We start from the raw sequence: 15480 nt of genomic DNA, 5'->3' as shown, positions 1-15480 counted from the left end.
TAATCGATGTAACCCATACACACTTATGTTTTGCGACAGCGACAAAGAGTACGAACGGCCAAGTGTTTGTCAAGCGAAGCTCAAGTAGTACCGTTGGCACGCTAATTAGATGACCCGTTTTCTTTACAATTACATATTTACGCTAGCTTCGATTTGTGAAATAATACAAAAGAGCGAGTGTGTATGTGTTCTTTTTCCAAATCTAATCAATGGATTCGATTCGCTTCTTCGACAATAGATTCACCAAAAAGCAAATGCAATATTGCAGTTTATATTTTCAGCAAAATCCGATTCGTTTGAGCATTTTTTACAGTACATATGTATGTATACATATCGTTTAAATTTGCATCATATTTTGTTTAAAAAAACTGGTATTTACTAGTTATTACTGGTGCTAAGGATTTTTTTTTTTTTTTATAAAATAGGAAGACGGACGAGCATATGGGCCACCTGATGGTAAGTGGTCACCAAACGCCCTTAGACATTGGCATTGTAAGAAATGTCAACCATCGCTTACATAGCCAATGCGCCACCAACCTTGGGAACTAAGATTTTATGTCCCTTGTGCCTGTAATTACACTGGCTCACTCAACCTTCAAACCGGAACACAACAATAATAAGTACTGCTGTTTTGCGGTAGAATATCTGATGAGTGGGTGGTACCTACCCAGACGAGCTTGCACAAAGCTCTACCACCAGGATTTCTAATACCATGTCATACTAACAATTACATTATACTGCGACACAATACTTTGGTCTGTTCCATTTTGAGGAATTAACGATAACAAAAATCAAGTGATAAAATTACTTTAAAAAATAAACAACATACAAAAACCGATCTGCTACGATATTTTTTTATCCGTTAAACGTTTTATTTATTCCATTTGAGAATGATACTACCGACTGCAATTAGTTCGATTGGTATAGATGTATGATCTTGATAAAGAGACATATCGAATAACAAGTTACCTTTACAAATGTTAAACAATAAAGAAAATTGTATTGGCCAAACATTAGTTAATCAAAACCAATATTTGCGTGCTCCACTTCACCCGCTACTGTCATCGTTAGTTTTTTTTATTATTATTATTATTTCCTATTAATTCCATTAACTAGCTGTCCGCGCAAGCTTCGATAAACTCCAATATTGTTAAGTGACATATGACTTTAACATTTTTCATTAAGCTTCGAATTAATATTTAGTTGAAATCAGACAAATACATATTATGTGTATATACAAAAACAATAGACTATAAAAAATTTATATCCTGCTTTGTTTTCAATTTAATTCAAACCTAAATAAGGAGCTACATTTATTAAATTATTAAGGTTTTATTTATTATTTGAGCATACTCATAGATAGCTTAACAAATAGAAATATTTAATATACTATATATATTTAATAGAATTATATTATTCTTAAACTTTTGGGACAATCTTCGCCAAATCAGTTTTTATCTTTCTTTTCTTATCTATAAGTAGAATCTCTGAGTCGAACTTGATAAATTCGAGTTATAGTTATCGAGTAACGTAGGATTTCAACTAAGTTGGATTTTGTAAGCAGATATTCGAATTGTAGAGATTTAGATTAATTATATTTATATGAGAAATAAATAAAAACAAATGTAATTAATATATTTCTCAATTTGTAAATAAATCAGCGTAATAATGTAGTTTTATTGAGCTAAGCAGCGGAACTAAAACAAGACAGAATATAAAACATCGTAGATTCATCAAATATAACACAAATAATAATTCAATACGTCACTTCTTCTGCGCCAAATGTAATATTAACAATGTAATATCTTACTTAACATCTTGTAATAAAGTTCTAAATCGCGTGACGCAAAATAAACACTCCTAGAAGAGAGGGGTGAGCTGAATTAAGTATTTCTCCGGTATAAGTTGGAACGCGCCTACGAAATAATTTGCATTCAAACGTGGGACTACTTGGAATATTGTTTTTTTTTTTATTTGTGAGCAAAAAATGGAATTGATTGTGAGTAATTTCTTTTTTAATTCCGTGTGTTCGTTGTGTTGTGCTTTTATTTATTTAATTTTGTGATTTATAAAAAAGCTGCAAAACTCTTTTATTTCGTAACATTTGAAGCACGATCACAACTTTATATTTTTTATTGTGTTAAAAAAGTTTCATTTAATTGTCCAAAAAACATTTTGTTATTGTTTTTAACTGATACAAAAATGATTGACGAAACCAAACAATTGTAAAAATTCACTTGTATTAATGTTTTAGATTTAATATTGATAACAAATAATACATATTCTTAGACATATATTTAAACAAGTTTAGTGTATACGACGTGTATGTTATTTAATCAGTTTTTCGTCAATATTACTTTCGTTCTGCATTTTAGAAGCGACTAATTTATTACCATTCAATTTTTTAACATTGAAAACGATTAATTTAGTTTTAGAAAAGAAAAAGTAAAAGGATTCTATTAGTGAGAGTGGAAACGCGTGTACCGTCGCACACGCGATCGACACGCGTCATATCATATTAATATATACATAATAGGAAATGAGACATTCGGTCTATTTCACAATTAACATTAATTAATTATCTAAAACACTATTTATTTTTATGCACTTCAGGGGATGATTAATTAAACAATGTTGTCGTCTTCGTTTTTCGAACGTCAAATCAATTATGATAGAAAGAGAGATCAGTATATAAATAATAACAAGCTAAAAACGTTCAAAAAGCTTTTATAAGAACAGCATTCGAGTATTTGAAGACGTAAGTAGAAAAAGAAATGAAACAATAAGATAATTTTATGTATAGTTGGCAATTCTATGTTTTCAATTTATATAAACTTTATTTAAAGCGATGGGAAATTTGAAGTTTTATGAAAATATAAAATACCAGTTACATCTGTTTTCAGGGTATCTTCATTCAGGGTTTTTTATCCTTTAGTATATAAATCCTTAATTTTCGAAGAAAGCGCTATGGAAATTCATATTTAGCATAACTGAATAATGAATGGTAGCTTATTATAAAAATTTTAGCGAAAAATAACTCTTGTTTTTTAATAAATATGAGCATGTTACCTTTATTCATGTAATTTATGAGCGTTTAATGAAAAAAAATTAATGTCTTAAATTTCTTTTCTTTCTATCATTAATTACGTAAATTACTTATACGTGTACACGGGCAATTCATACATTACGTTTATAGCTGTTTAAGTATTAAAACGTGAGAATTGAAGATTTATTTTAAATATTCATTGATGCTAAATACGCAAAAATTTTAAAAATGCGACAACAACAACTAACACTCAAGAAGTCAACTAGCCCACATTCCGAGTCAAGGAATAAGTCACTCTAGTGGAATAAGTCACTCTAGTGAAATAAGTCACTCTAGTTCACTGGTGGTAGAGCTTTGTGCAAGCTCTTCTGGATAGATACCACTCACTCATCAGATAATCTAACGCAAAAAAGCAGTACTTGGTTTTATTGTATGTCGGTTTGAAAGGCGAGTGAACCAGTGTAATTACAAGGGACATAACATCTTAGCTCCCAAGGTTGGTGACGCATTGGCGATCTAAGCGATGGTTAACATTTCTTACAATGAAAATGTCTATGGGCGTTGGTGACCACTTACCATCGGGTGTTTTATAAAATAAAAATAAATAAATAAATAGTGCAGTCCACTTAAGGCCCATTTTTCGAGTCAATTAAGAAGTAACTTGGACAATTAAAGATAATATACAACAAAGGCACGGTCAGCACGTATGTGGAGATACAAATGGCAAAAACAAAATAAATGCGACACCACCTTAATTAGCTTATCACATAACACGTCGCCTTGATCCATTTTTGCGTTAAAGAAGGACAAACCAATATATACTTACTCATATATAATATTAGTATCGATTCAACATTCATCAGGAATTCAGGGAAAGGAGGCCTTAGCCCAGCAGTGGGACATTTACAGGCTGTTACTGTTTTACAACATTCATAAATATGTATCATCGTATGCATCTACACACGGTCGGGATGTTCCTTAATAAAATATATTAATGAATATAGAACAGGCTATCGAGAAAAAAAATGAAGCCGAGATGGCCTAGTGGTAAGAACGCGTGAATCTTAACCGATGATCGTGGGTTCAAACCCGGGCAAGCATCACTGAATTTTCATGTGCTTAATTTGTGTTTATAATTCATCTCGTGCTTGACGGTGAAGGAAAACATCGTGAGGAAACCTACATGTGTCTAATTTCATTGAAATTCTGCCACATGTGTATTCTACCAACCCGCATCGGAGCAGCGTGGTGGAATAAGCTCCAAACCTTCTCCTCAAAAGGAAGAGGAGGCCTTAGCCCAGCAGTGGGACATTAACAGGCTGTTACTATCGAGAAAAAAAATAGTCAGTTTAGAGACTAGACTATTCACCATCAACTAAACAATATGTACACGCCTTTACTTGCTCATCGTTTGAAAGTATCTTACGAATAAATAAAATTAATGTCTGTCCGTGCTTACAAATAGCTGAAAAGTTTTATACTAGTCATAGTTAATTTAGTTTTTTGCAAGTTATCAAAATTAAAACATATTTAATTTTTGTGTTTGTGTTTCTGTCTGTTTGTCGGGAGGATCTTCAACATTGGAAAAAATTACAAATGTAAATATATATATATATATATATATATATATATATATATATATACATATATATTGAGTACTCCAAGGTACACTATTGAGTACTTCAAGGTACACAAGTTGTGTCTAAAAGTTTATTAAGATTAAGAAACCAGCAATTGGTTATTTCTTTATTATATTGAAAATTGACAACAATCACAAAATCTGCCTAAAAAGTCTCGCCGAGTTATGTTATGAGTATATCAGTTGTCTGGTTTCCATAGCACAAGCTCTGCTTAGTTTGCGATCAGATGGCCGCGTGTGAATCATGTCCCAGGATATTATTATTATTATTAAAATGTTACGCGGGTAAAACCACGGGGCACGCTTAGTTTGAAAGTAATAAAGTATTTATCAAAATCAGTTAAGGCGTTTCGTATGACGGTGCAATAATTACACGCAGTGACTGTTAGAAATAGTTCGCACTAATGAAAGTTACCGCGAAATTTATTAAAGACGTAACTAACGTTCGTTACGACTAAACAACTACGATTACGTCGAATGTCACACGTTACTTATAATTCCGTAGAATGTATAGAATCGTATCTCAATTACTCAAAGCAGTTGTCATAAATACACTTTCTTTTTTTATTTTTAAAATAATATATGTATTTATTGGTTTTTGATCCTTCACTTCAATTTTAATTTCTAAAAAAATTCTTAATTATTCTAAGCAAATCATCAATTTTGCATACAACGAGTATGTACCAAACGCCTGCACCCCCGCCCTATTACACTAACTAGTTAATAATAAGTACAAACACTGTACATTGAGAGGAATTCGAGGTCAAAGTCATTTTATCTTCACTCCTATTGCAATGGATGCAACTCCCTTACTTTTTTTACAATTATTAAGGCAAGCGCTTGACCGTTGACTTGCCTGATCTTAAGCATAGTGACGGTCTAGGATGTGGCGCGCCTGCCCAGAAGGAACTTATTATTATTTTGTATATATATATTACTTTACTCCATTAGGCAGCTTCACTGTTCAAACTCGATTCTCAGATACCTTCTATAACGTTATCTTTTTATAATAAACTAGCTAATGATATGCATTGTAATGCTTCTTAAAATAGTTTTATAAACGGTTATTCAATTGGGCTCACGCGCCACCTTTTCGTTAATACTTAATGGAAAACCTTCACTCGAGTTTCAGTAGATATATGAATATACGATAGGCATACGGTCGCAGCGTATAAAGCCGATGTGGCCTAGTGGTTAGAACGCGTGAATTTTAACCGATGATCGTGGATTCAAACCCGGGCAAGCACCACTTAACTTTCATGTGCTTAATTCGTGATTATAATTCATCTCGTGCTTGACGGTGAAGGAAAACATCGTGAGGAAACCTGCATGTGTCTAATTTCATTGAAATTATGTCACATGTGTATTCTACCAACCCGCATTGGAGCAGCGTGGTGGAATAAGCTCCAAACCTTCTCCTCAAAAAGAGAGAGGAGGCCTTAGCCCAACAGTGGGACATTAACAGGCTATTACTGTATACGATTGCAACAAACAGTCATTTTATATAATATACAGGCGAGATTACGATGAAAGCGTAACTGAACTAATCGTCGAATCAAGTATTGGATCGTATGCTGTTTCGTTATGGTTGACTAGCTTTGTTTAATATAAATTATATAATTATAATCATATACATAAGGCATTATATAATTATCGTAATCATATAAACGACCTTACCTAACTTCAGACTATATCTATTCTATGGGACCAAACTCAAAACTCACCGCAGCAACCCGTCGTGAAATGTCTCAGTGATATGCGACATTGACCGTAATTATTATAACATAATATATTATTATGACATTTATATATATTATTATCAAATATAACCGCTGAAGTTGTAAACATTTCATCAGTGAGTAATGAATAATAATAATAATATCCTGGAACATTTTTCACACGCGGCCATCTGATCCCAAACTAAGCAGAGCTTGTGCTATGGAAACCAGACAACTGATATACTACATATACTACTTTTCTTTTGTAAATACATACTTATATAGTGAAGTGAGTTCATACAGAATCGCGCTGCAGTTCTCACGTTATAAAACTATAATAAACGTCAATATCGCAATGGTTTATGGGATGCGTAGCGATGTGAAAGTCGCAGGTTTGATCTTGATAGTTGGGCTATTATCGTCCCACTCCTAACACAAGTTTTATTGTAGGAGTTAATAGAGGAATATAAGTAATTCCTTAAAAACGGGCATTGAATTAATATGATGAAAAAACAAAAAAAAAAAAATAGGTCCCGATATTTTTTCTCCAAGCAATCATCCAAAAAGTTTATTATTATGGTTTTGTAATATCCTTTAACACACAAGCGTTCCTTAACAATTATTTTAAATTTTACAATTGAATCTTTTTGAACGTTTTCTGGGATCCTGTTATAAAAGCGTATACATTGTCCCATAAAAGACTTGCTCACCCTGTTCAATCGGGTAAAAGAGAACAGCTTAGCCAAGCTGTGAAATATTTACTGGCCGTTACTTTCATTCCTGTTCTTATCGATATCTTTGATAGATTGTTTCATTGCATCTACAATTAGATACCACCATTCTACGACTGCAACTGCAGTAAGCCTAGACGCAGGCGAAACCGCGCGGAGCAGCTAGAACGTTGCCAATGGTAGCATTACAAAAGTGGTATACAAAGATAGTACAGCCTATTGGAATAAGTAATAATTCGATTGGATTTGCTTACGTTTCTTGTTTGCACAAAGGTATTACATACATATGTTTGCTCGAAGCGCCCCAGTTAGTAAATAACACATCGTACATGCTCATACGTGACTCGGCTGATGCTTCCGGGTGTAACATATTATAATATCGACGACATGACATCCGAGAAAATTATAAATGAGCAAAATTTCAAACACATTTCGTCACATCTTACCTAATATTATAAATGTGTTGTTTGTTAAGCTTTCACGCCTAACCACTCAACCAAATTCACGTTGTTAGAGGTACAGAAAAGGGTACCTGATACCGAATCATTGCTTATTATAAACTCAAGTCAGTTTTCAATTTTAATTGAGAGTAATTTGTTAAAAGAAAATAATTTTGTAATAATATTTCGAATCGAAATTACCTTACGAAGAAAATAAATACAAATACTACATATTATACTAAGCGTTATTACGGCTCTTTAATATAGACACGCTTATAAAAGCGGCGCTGCAAATAAATTTTATTTATCATACTCAAGTCTGAAATTATATTTTTTATCAGATTGTAAAATTATTATATAATGAAAGGAGGCTCGTGATATTGTTAAATATATATTTTAAATTAATTAAATAAAAAATAAAAAAACATTTTATAGATAAGCTATTATTTGAAAGATTATTAAAAATTTGTACCATATATATATACTACGTAAAGTTGCCACCAGTACTAAAACACAAAATGAATATTTGATAATACATTTAGTTTCAAGATTTCACAAAATCATACTCAAGTTTTAAAAAAAAAATTTTTTTAAAAAAATAGCAATGCAATAAATTCCTAAATAAATTCCTACAAAAAAAAACCTAATTTTGCTCGCAACACCTTTACTTTTACATCTCACTAAGAACGTTAGCATCAAAGGACAAAATCAAGACTTGATTATAAAACTTATCTCATAAGAAAGTTTAATTAAACACCTCACCAATATATTTTTCTCATCTAATCTAAATAATTCAACAACAACAAAACAGAATGAATAAAATATTTTGTTTTTAATTTACGTATCTAAATTGTAGCGAGCGGTTCTTTGTTAACAACCATTTTTTGTTTAGTACAAAAATTACCTTGTGTTTTAAAAGAAAACATTGCGACGAATATGTTTACACGCTCGGAATGTAAATAAGGGCGATGTTTTTAGGCAAGGCCGTGGTATAAGTAAAGAGGAATACGCTTGGAGCATATACTTAAGCTAGGTATTACCTCAGTAATGAATTGTATATATATAAAGCCGAGATGGCCCAGTGGTAAGAACGCGTGAATCTTAACCGATGATCGTGGGTACAACCCGGGCAAACACCACTGAATTTTCATGTTCTTAATTTGTGGTTATAATTCATCTCGTGCTTGACGATGAAGGAAAACATCGTGAGGAAACCTGCATGTGTCTAATTCATTGTAATTCTGCCACGTGTGTATTCCACCAACCCACATTGGAGCAGCGTGGTGGAATAAGCTCCAAACCTTCTCCTCAAAAAGGGAGAGCAGGCCTTAGCCCAGCAGTGGGACATTTACAGGCTGTTATAACAATATGAATAGAACGTGTACCTTAATCGAAAAGCGCGCATTTTTAATTGCTTAATTATATATTTCATAAACACATTTCAGACGTTTTTTTTTTAATTCATGGTAAGCGATCACCGTCGCCCATAGACTTTGGAACCGAAATTAATTTCCTTTACATGACCAATCAACCTTGGGAATTAAGGTGTTACGTCTTATTACTAAACTAGATCACTCACCTTTTAAACCGGAACATAACAATACTAAGTTTTGCTGTTAGCGAAAGTATATGCGATGAATGGGCGGTACTTGCACAGACGGGCTTACTCAAAGTCCTACCACCGAGTAATTGTATCGGATGATCCGTCCCATCAGATTCAGGGAATAGAGAGTGCACTTATGTTAGCGCACACACTTATGCACTATAATAGTCCTGCCGAGATGTCTATATTCCCTTGAGAATGGCCGCTGTAGTCGAACATCATCGTGACGTCATCATCACCATCCATTTCTCTTTATAACTAATCATATTCTTTCTGTTCTAGAAATTCGCGCCCATATTTCTGCTTATCGTATCGTCTCTAGCCCAATATGACAGCTACGAGAGATACGAAGATTACCACCACAAGCCATTAGTTCACCATGAACACTTGGACGATCATCACGGCGAAGAATATGACGTGGATTATCATGTAAGTCAGTTTAGTTGTGAAATTCCAATTACCGTCTACGTTTAACGCTCGCTCTGTTTCAAAAATAAATTGTTTACGTATTAAAATTGCCTATTCGTAAATTATAGGCGCATCCTAAATACTCTTTCGATTACTCCGTCAAAGACCCGCACACCGGTGACGATAAGGAACACTGGGAGACCAGAGATGGTGACAAAGTTAAAGGTAAGAAGACGGCTTTATTATTTAGTACTTTCATAGAAATTCTAAGAATATTTCAATCCAGATTGAACAACAAATATACTTATAAAAATTGACTATTAAAGGAATTTGACAATACAAAGAAGATTATATTATCTTCACATGGAATCCCAAACAAACTTGCCATTTACATACATACTATTAGCATTGCCTTAATTATTATTATATACATTTCATAAGATTACTTATATTCCTTTTTAATTAAAGGTTTAGTTTGTCTTGTCTTATGGACGATATAAGCCCAAGTGATCAGGAGCGAATATGCGACCTCCAAATCACGTTCAGCATTGACACTTGGTATACGTCACACGTACACTTTTTTAATATTTTTTATTTGGTTATAAATTTGCTCTACCAAATTTCCATTCCAATTTCATTCATTCATTCAGAACCAGTGCTGGCTTTAATATCATTCTGATCTTGTAACAAGACGTTTATGGTTACTTGAATAAAGATAATTTTGATTTTATCCAGGCTCATACACGGTCGTCGAAACTGATGGAACAAAACGCATAGTGGAATACGAGGCAGACGATAAAAACGGTTTTAATGCTATCGTCCACAAAATTGGCACTCCACACAAAGAGAGCGAGGAATACATTGCCAAGCCTAATTATGAAGAATACAATGCCAAGCAGGAATACGAGGAATACAAACAGAAACCGGTATACGAGAGTTACTCTCATGACGATTACCAACAATTAGATGGTGGTTTCGTACCAATTGTTGGTAATTATGAACACTAAAAGCACAAAATACAACCTACCTTTGACTAGTAAAACTAACTTTGCAATATATATATATTACAATTTGCTCAAATTAAATTCCACTTTTCAAAACAATAATCAAGTACCTACAATAAATTTTAAGTGCTAGATATAACAACTGAAAGGTAATCACAAAAGTAAAATTAATTATATACATTGCAAAGTTTTACCGATACGAATTTACCTAAAATGAATTATACTATACATAAAAAATGTAATAACAATAATTATAATTCAACATGCACCTAAGAAAATTTAGATTAATTGTATTCAGTATTACGATTCGATTTGTTAACTAGTTTTTAAGACAATTTGACTGTATGATGGCTTATTTGAAATTACCAGAAACTACCAACATTATACATTGTTGGCTGAATAGAATCAAGCTTACTTTAGATTGCTATTAAGATTCTCACAGGCGTACTTCACTGAATGAATAATAATGTCATATGCTTATGCGTACAGGCGTTGATTACTACTTCAAATACTTACTCCATCAAAATTTTGAAATGCGTTTCCACGTTAGCTTTCGCGCTACAATTGTCATTAAAACATTATATTTTGTTACCATTCCGAAAAAAGCTAATATTATTCTTGGACAGTGTACTTTGTAAGTAGACTCAATTGTGTGCATGGATTTGAGTAATGCTTCTCAAGTGCTATTTATTAGACGCTTTAAACTTTTAAGAAATCTGTTATTGTTTTTCTTTGATTTTATGAGACTGTATCGTGTTAAAATTTTTAGTAATAAGAATGTACAAAATCTTGCGATTGAATAAATCTTTTTTATCGTTTTAACATGAGTTTATTATTTATATTTTACAAATAACTAATAATACTTTGGTCAGGGAGTTCAAAAAAATCTCTATTTTTTTTAAATATTATTAGTACGCAGATAGGCCACCTGGTGGTAATTGGTTACCATCACTCAAACTCAGTAAAAAATTGCACCGTAAGAAATATTAAAAGCACCAACAACCTTGGGAACTAAGATGTCCCTTTTGCCTGTTGTAATACTGGCTGACTCACCCTTTCAACCGATTCACTATTCTATTACTATCTGGCTTTCAGAATTTGTGATGAGCGAAAGGTACCAAACCAAACGCGCATGCACAAAGCCTTATCACAGAGTATAAGTCTTCTGCATCTTTATTAAGAATGTGTGTTCCAAAAGCAGCAATTTTGGGTCTTTATTAATGTTTGGTATATACACTTGTATATGACCTTCCTTTCCATGTTAAAGATATTCTTGAAAGTGTGATGTTTGTTTTACTTTTTAAAGATGATAGAAAATAAGCTAATTGCGAGGACGCACAAAATGCAACTTTATTATGCATTTGTATTTAAAACTAATTTTAATCATGAGAAGTTAGCGCAAAAGATATTGAAACTCTTTTTATTTAAAAAAAAAAAGCTAATTCGAGTTGAAGTTTTATTTATGATCTTGCTACTCAATACTTCCTTCTTAATTTAACTTAATTAATATATAATATTATTAATATAATATATTATGTATTTTAATAATATATATGTTATTAATTGAATCGGCGACAATCATTCTATTATATAAAAATTACGTATAACTACAAGTTGGGGCATGATATTCTTTTCTATAAAAAGAAGACCCATTTATTTTTAACTCTGCCATTAAAAAATATAACAAAAAAAAAATTACCAGTTTTTTATCGTAGAAGCTAATCGGTAACTACATGTAAATAAGGTGCGAGCGAAATAGCACGATATCAGCCGCAATTAATAAATATGAATATTACTTTTTTCTCAATATGACTCACATTTCGTATTACTGGCAGCTTCAATTTCAGTTTATATGATTATAAAACAATGATTTAAAAACTGCTATTACATACAATCCACCTTACTATACCTTTTTTATAAATAAAATGATTTGAAAAATAGGTAATTTAATATATTTGTTGATTGTTGGGCAGTTTTCTTATCGTAGTTTTCAGTTCTTATTTATTTACTACTTAAATTAACTTCAGTTTGTAAGCTACAGCTAACCATAATTTACTCATAAAGAATCATCAAAATATCTAGTAAAAAAAAAAACAAAAAATATTTAAAACAAAAAAAAGTAAGTTTCTTAAAACGAACTACTCGCTTAAAATTGATTAAACTGCTTTTATAGATCATCATAAAGTTATTGGTTTTAATGGCAACAAATTTCGAATACTATCGCCTGAGCGAATATCGCCACAGGCAAAACTATGTACATCGACTAATAAACTCTCAAGCTAAACACTACGGCACTCGTCGAGATGTATTACTGCAGATGCGTCGTCAGCTGAGGGTTCAACAGGGGCGCCGCGGGAGCACGCGGAAGCGATCTCGTGGCGCTCCTCGTTAAGACGGAAAGGGTACCGCTGGTTTTTTAGGGGGTATTCCGACGTTCGGGGCGCACTCGGCGCCTCGGACACCGGCGAGCCCCACATACCCCCCACTGTTCCCGTGGGGGAAACGCGTAAGGCGTTTTTCCAGCGTTAAAAAAAAGGGTTCAACGGGGCGGTACCGACCTCTGCGCGAGCGCCAGCTTGAGGCGGTCGTTCTCGTAGCGCAGCAGCTGCTCGGCGCTGTCGGCGCCGTCGGGCGCGGGCGCGGGCGCGGGCGCGGCGCGCGGCGCGCGGCCCACCGTCGCGTACCCGCCGCCCGCCGCCTGCCACCGCGCGCGTTAGTGCGACCGACACAACACACGCAGCTCCACTTTTATTGTTTCGTTTGTACGGATGTTACCGGCTGCTTTGTTTTATTTATTTCTAGCAAGTTGTTTTTTCATATAGTATAGCTGGACGAGCCACCTGATGGTAAGTGGTCACCGATGCCCGTGGACGTTGGCATTGTAAGAAATGTTACCCATCGCTTACTGCCAATGCGCCTAATCTAACCCAACCTTGGGAACTAAGATGTTATGTCCCTCGTGCCTTTAATTACGCTGCCTCACTCACCCTTCAAACCGGAACACGACAGTACCAGGTACTGCTGTTTTGCGGTGGAATATCTGATGAGTGGGTGGTACCTATCCAGACGAGCTTGCACAAAATCCTACCACCAGTGAGTACCCGGTGTTTGCTTTTAAATGATTTTGCATTACTCTGTGCAAATTTTAATCTTATATTAAATGATCTTTTAGTATTTACTTATGTAAAAATCGCTAGCGACCGAAATAAATTAAATAAATAAAATTAATAACGTTGTATATAGTGTAATATTGTAATAATTCTATGTATATCGATGAGATCTTACCTGCAGCGTAGATGAAACGGAATGGGCACGCTGGTGTACCATCATTTCGTCATTTTCTACTTTTGGCTGGAACAAAAAGAAAATATTACTATTGAAAATTCGCTAAATCGCAAACTACTACCGCTGTAATTAATTATCTTTAATTTTTTTTACTTGATAGTGTCCCGCACACACACCGCTGTTCTATGTTGGACTTTGTTTTGTCATTAGTATATAAAATATCAACTTTTCACTTAAAAACTATGACTTTAATTTTTTATTTATAGACGAAAGGTTACTTTGTTTAAATTATCGTATATTTTATATAATAAACGTGGAATGGTGGAATATGACTAAAATTAAAATGGATGTTTATTAATCTTTAACGTATTTATTATTTAATTTATTATCAACGATACTGAAAAATTAAATATCTAAAACAATAAGGACAAAACTTTTTGTGTGAAGTGATTTTTTATTTATTAAATTTTAATTGGGTGTCCCACAAGGTTCTGTCTAGGGTCTTGTTTTATTATTCATATATAATATCATATATTATTGTTAATTCTTGTTAATCCTATTTAGTGTTTACTTTAATATAGTAATTTTATTATATTACTCTGTATTACAATACAAAGTACAGCGTTTTTTTTCAATGCCATGAAATCCAAAAAATGACCGTTATAAAGTAAGTAATTTTTATTTATAAGTTATGATAACCGACATTAGGCCAATCAAAATAAAAACTGAGACACTACAGAATTTGAACCTACCCTTCGGCTATCGCGGCCAGGTTGCTCCGCCATAACTGGGACTGGGAACTGTAATAAGAGCACGAGGAAGAAACACGCCATAATAATTTGTCCTTTTTTTAGTTAAAAATTGTTTTTGAATATCAAAAACTTTTCCCAACTTTTCATCATATTGAATTAATTAGAAAATATTGTATTACTACATATCATATTTATATAGCGCGCTCATATTATATATATATATATATATATATATATATATATATATATATATACTTTAAAAGCCTATATAAAGTTAAAAAAGTATGTCTAAGCAGGATCTAAGCGAAGGGTTGTTTACAAACCTGTGCCGGCGATAGTGCCGGAGGTTCCTCCCCGGTAGTGGCTCGAGCCGCCAGCAGCGGGCTGGCGGTGGCCGAAGCTACCGGCGTCGCGGCTCCAGAACCGTTTGTGGCTTTCGCTGTTGCTCCACATTGCTGTGCTTGTATCGCCTCCTTCACCTCTTGAAATTTCTCAATGAACTATGGAATAGAGATAAATCTTATGTAACATAAGTAGTGGTATCTTATATCGTTTATTTCGAGTAGGTTGTAATATAAAATGTTTTATATGGGTGTAGAATTATAAAATTGTTAAGATAAATTTAAAATTCTAAAGAGGCAAATAAAAATAAAAATCGGTAGAGATGGAAAAATTGAAATTAAGCAAACCTCTAAGGAACAATGCTCCGGAAGTCAGAAAAAGTACCCATATCATTACAATACACATTTACCAAATAGATAGTAAATCTATTTTGTAAATTATTAATTCCAAAATTCAAGATGCTCGGGCGCCAGGATGATTATATCCGTTTGAAGTTAATATAATGCTTACAT

General features: G+C 33.3%; 2 protein-coding genes across 3 annotated transcripts in view; one reads left to right on the top strand and one right to left on the bottom strand.

Annotated features, from left to right (window-relative positions):
• Window positions 1-15480, bottom strand: part of LOC126777673 (homer protein homolog 2) — a 43923-nt gene that overhangs the window by 13572 nt on the left and 14871 nt on the right. The window contains exons 4-7 of one of the 2 annotated variants that reach the window (XM_050500796.1): window positions 14950-15126; window positions 14627-14674; window positions 13875-13940; window positions 13148-13287 (exon numbers count right to left, since the gene is read on the bottom strand). In XM_050500796.1, coding sequence (XP_050356753.1) covers window positions 13148-13287; window positions 13875-13940; window positions 14627-14674; window positions 14950-15126 — 431 coding nt within the window. The remainder of the gene's footprint in view (window positions 1-13147; window positions 13288-13874; window positions 13941-14626; window positions 14675-14949; window positions 15127-15480) is intronic. The other variant, XM_050500798.1, reaches the window with a different exon arrangement.
• LOC126777708 (cuticle protein 19-like) lies at window positions 1946-10627 on the top strand. The gene is made up of 4 exons (XM_050500860.1): window positions 1946-1999; window positions 9460-9606; window positions 9714-9810; window positions 10321-10627. The coding sequence occupies exons 1-4, from the start codon at window positions 1988-1990 to the stop codon at window positions 10590-10592; spliced, it is 528 nt and encodes a 175-aa protein (XP_050356817.1). The 5' UTR covers window positions 1946-1987; the 3' UTR covers window positions 10593-10627.

Source organism: Nymphalis io, chromosome 23 (assembly GCF_905147045.1).
Source record: "Nymphalis io chromosome 23, ilAglIoxx1.1, whole genome shotgun sequence".
Classification (NCBI taxonomy): Eukaryota; Metazoa; Arthropoda; class Insecta; order Lepidoptera; family Nymphalidae; genus Nymphalis; species Nymphalis io.
Note: the sequence above shows the minus strand (reverse complement) of the source record. Positions and strands in the feature narration are given on the sequence as shown.

What these genes read in the sequence shown, in the direction of transcription:
- LOC126777708 (XM_050500860.1), top strand. An exon ending in AATATGACGTGGATTATCAT is followed by an intron (nt 9,607 to 9,713) that starts GTAAGTCAGTTT and finishes CGTAAATTATAG; the next exon opens with GCGCATCCTAAATACTCTTT. An exon ending in AGATGGTGACAAAGTTAAAG is followed by an intron (nt 9,811 to 10,320) that starts GTAAGAAGACGG and finishes GATTTTATCCAG; the next exon opens with GCTCATACACGGTCGTCGAA.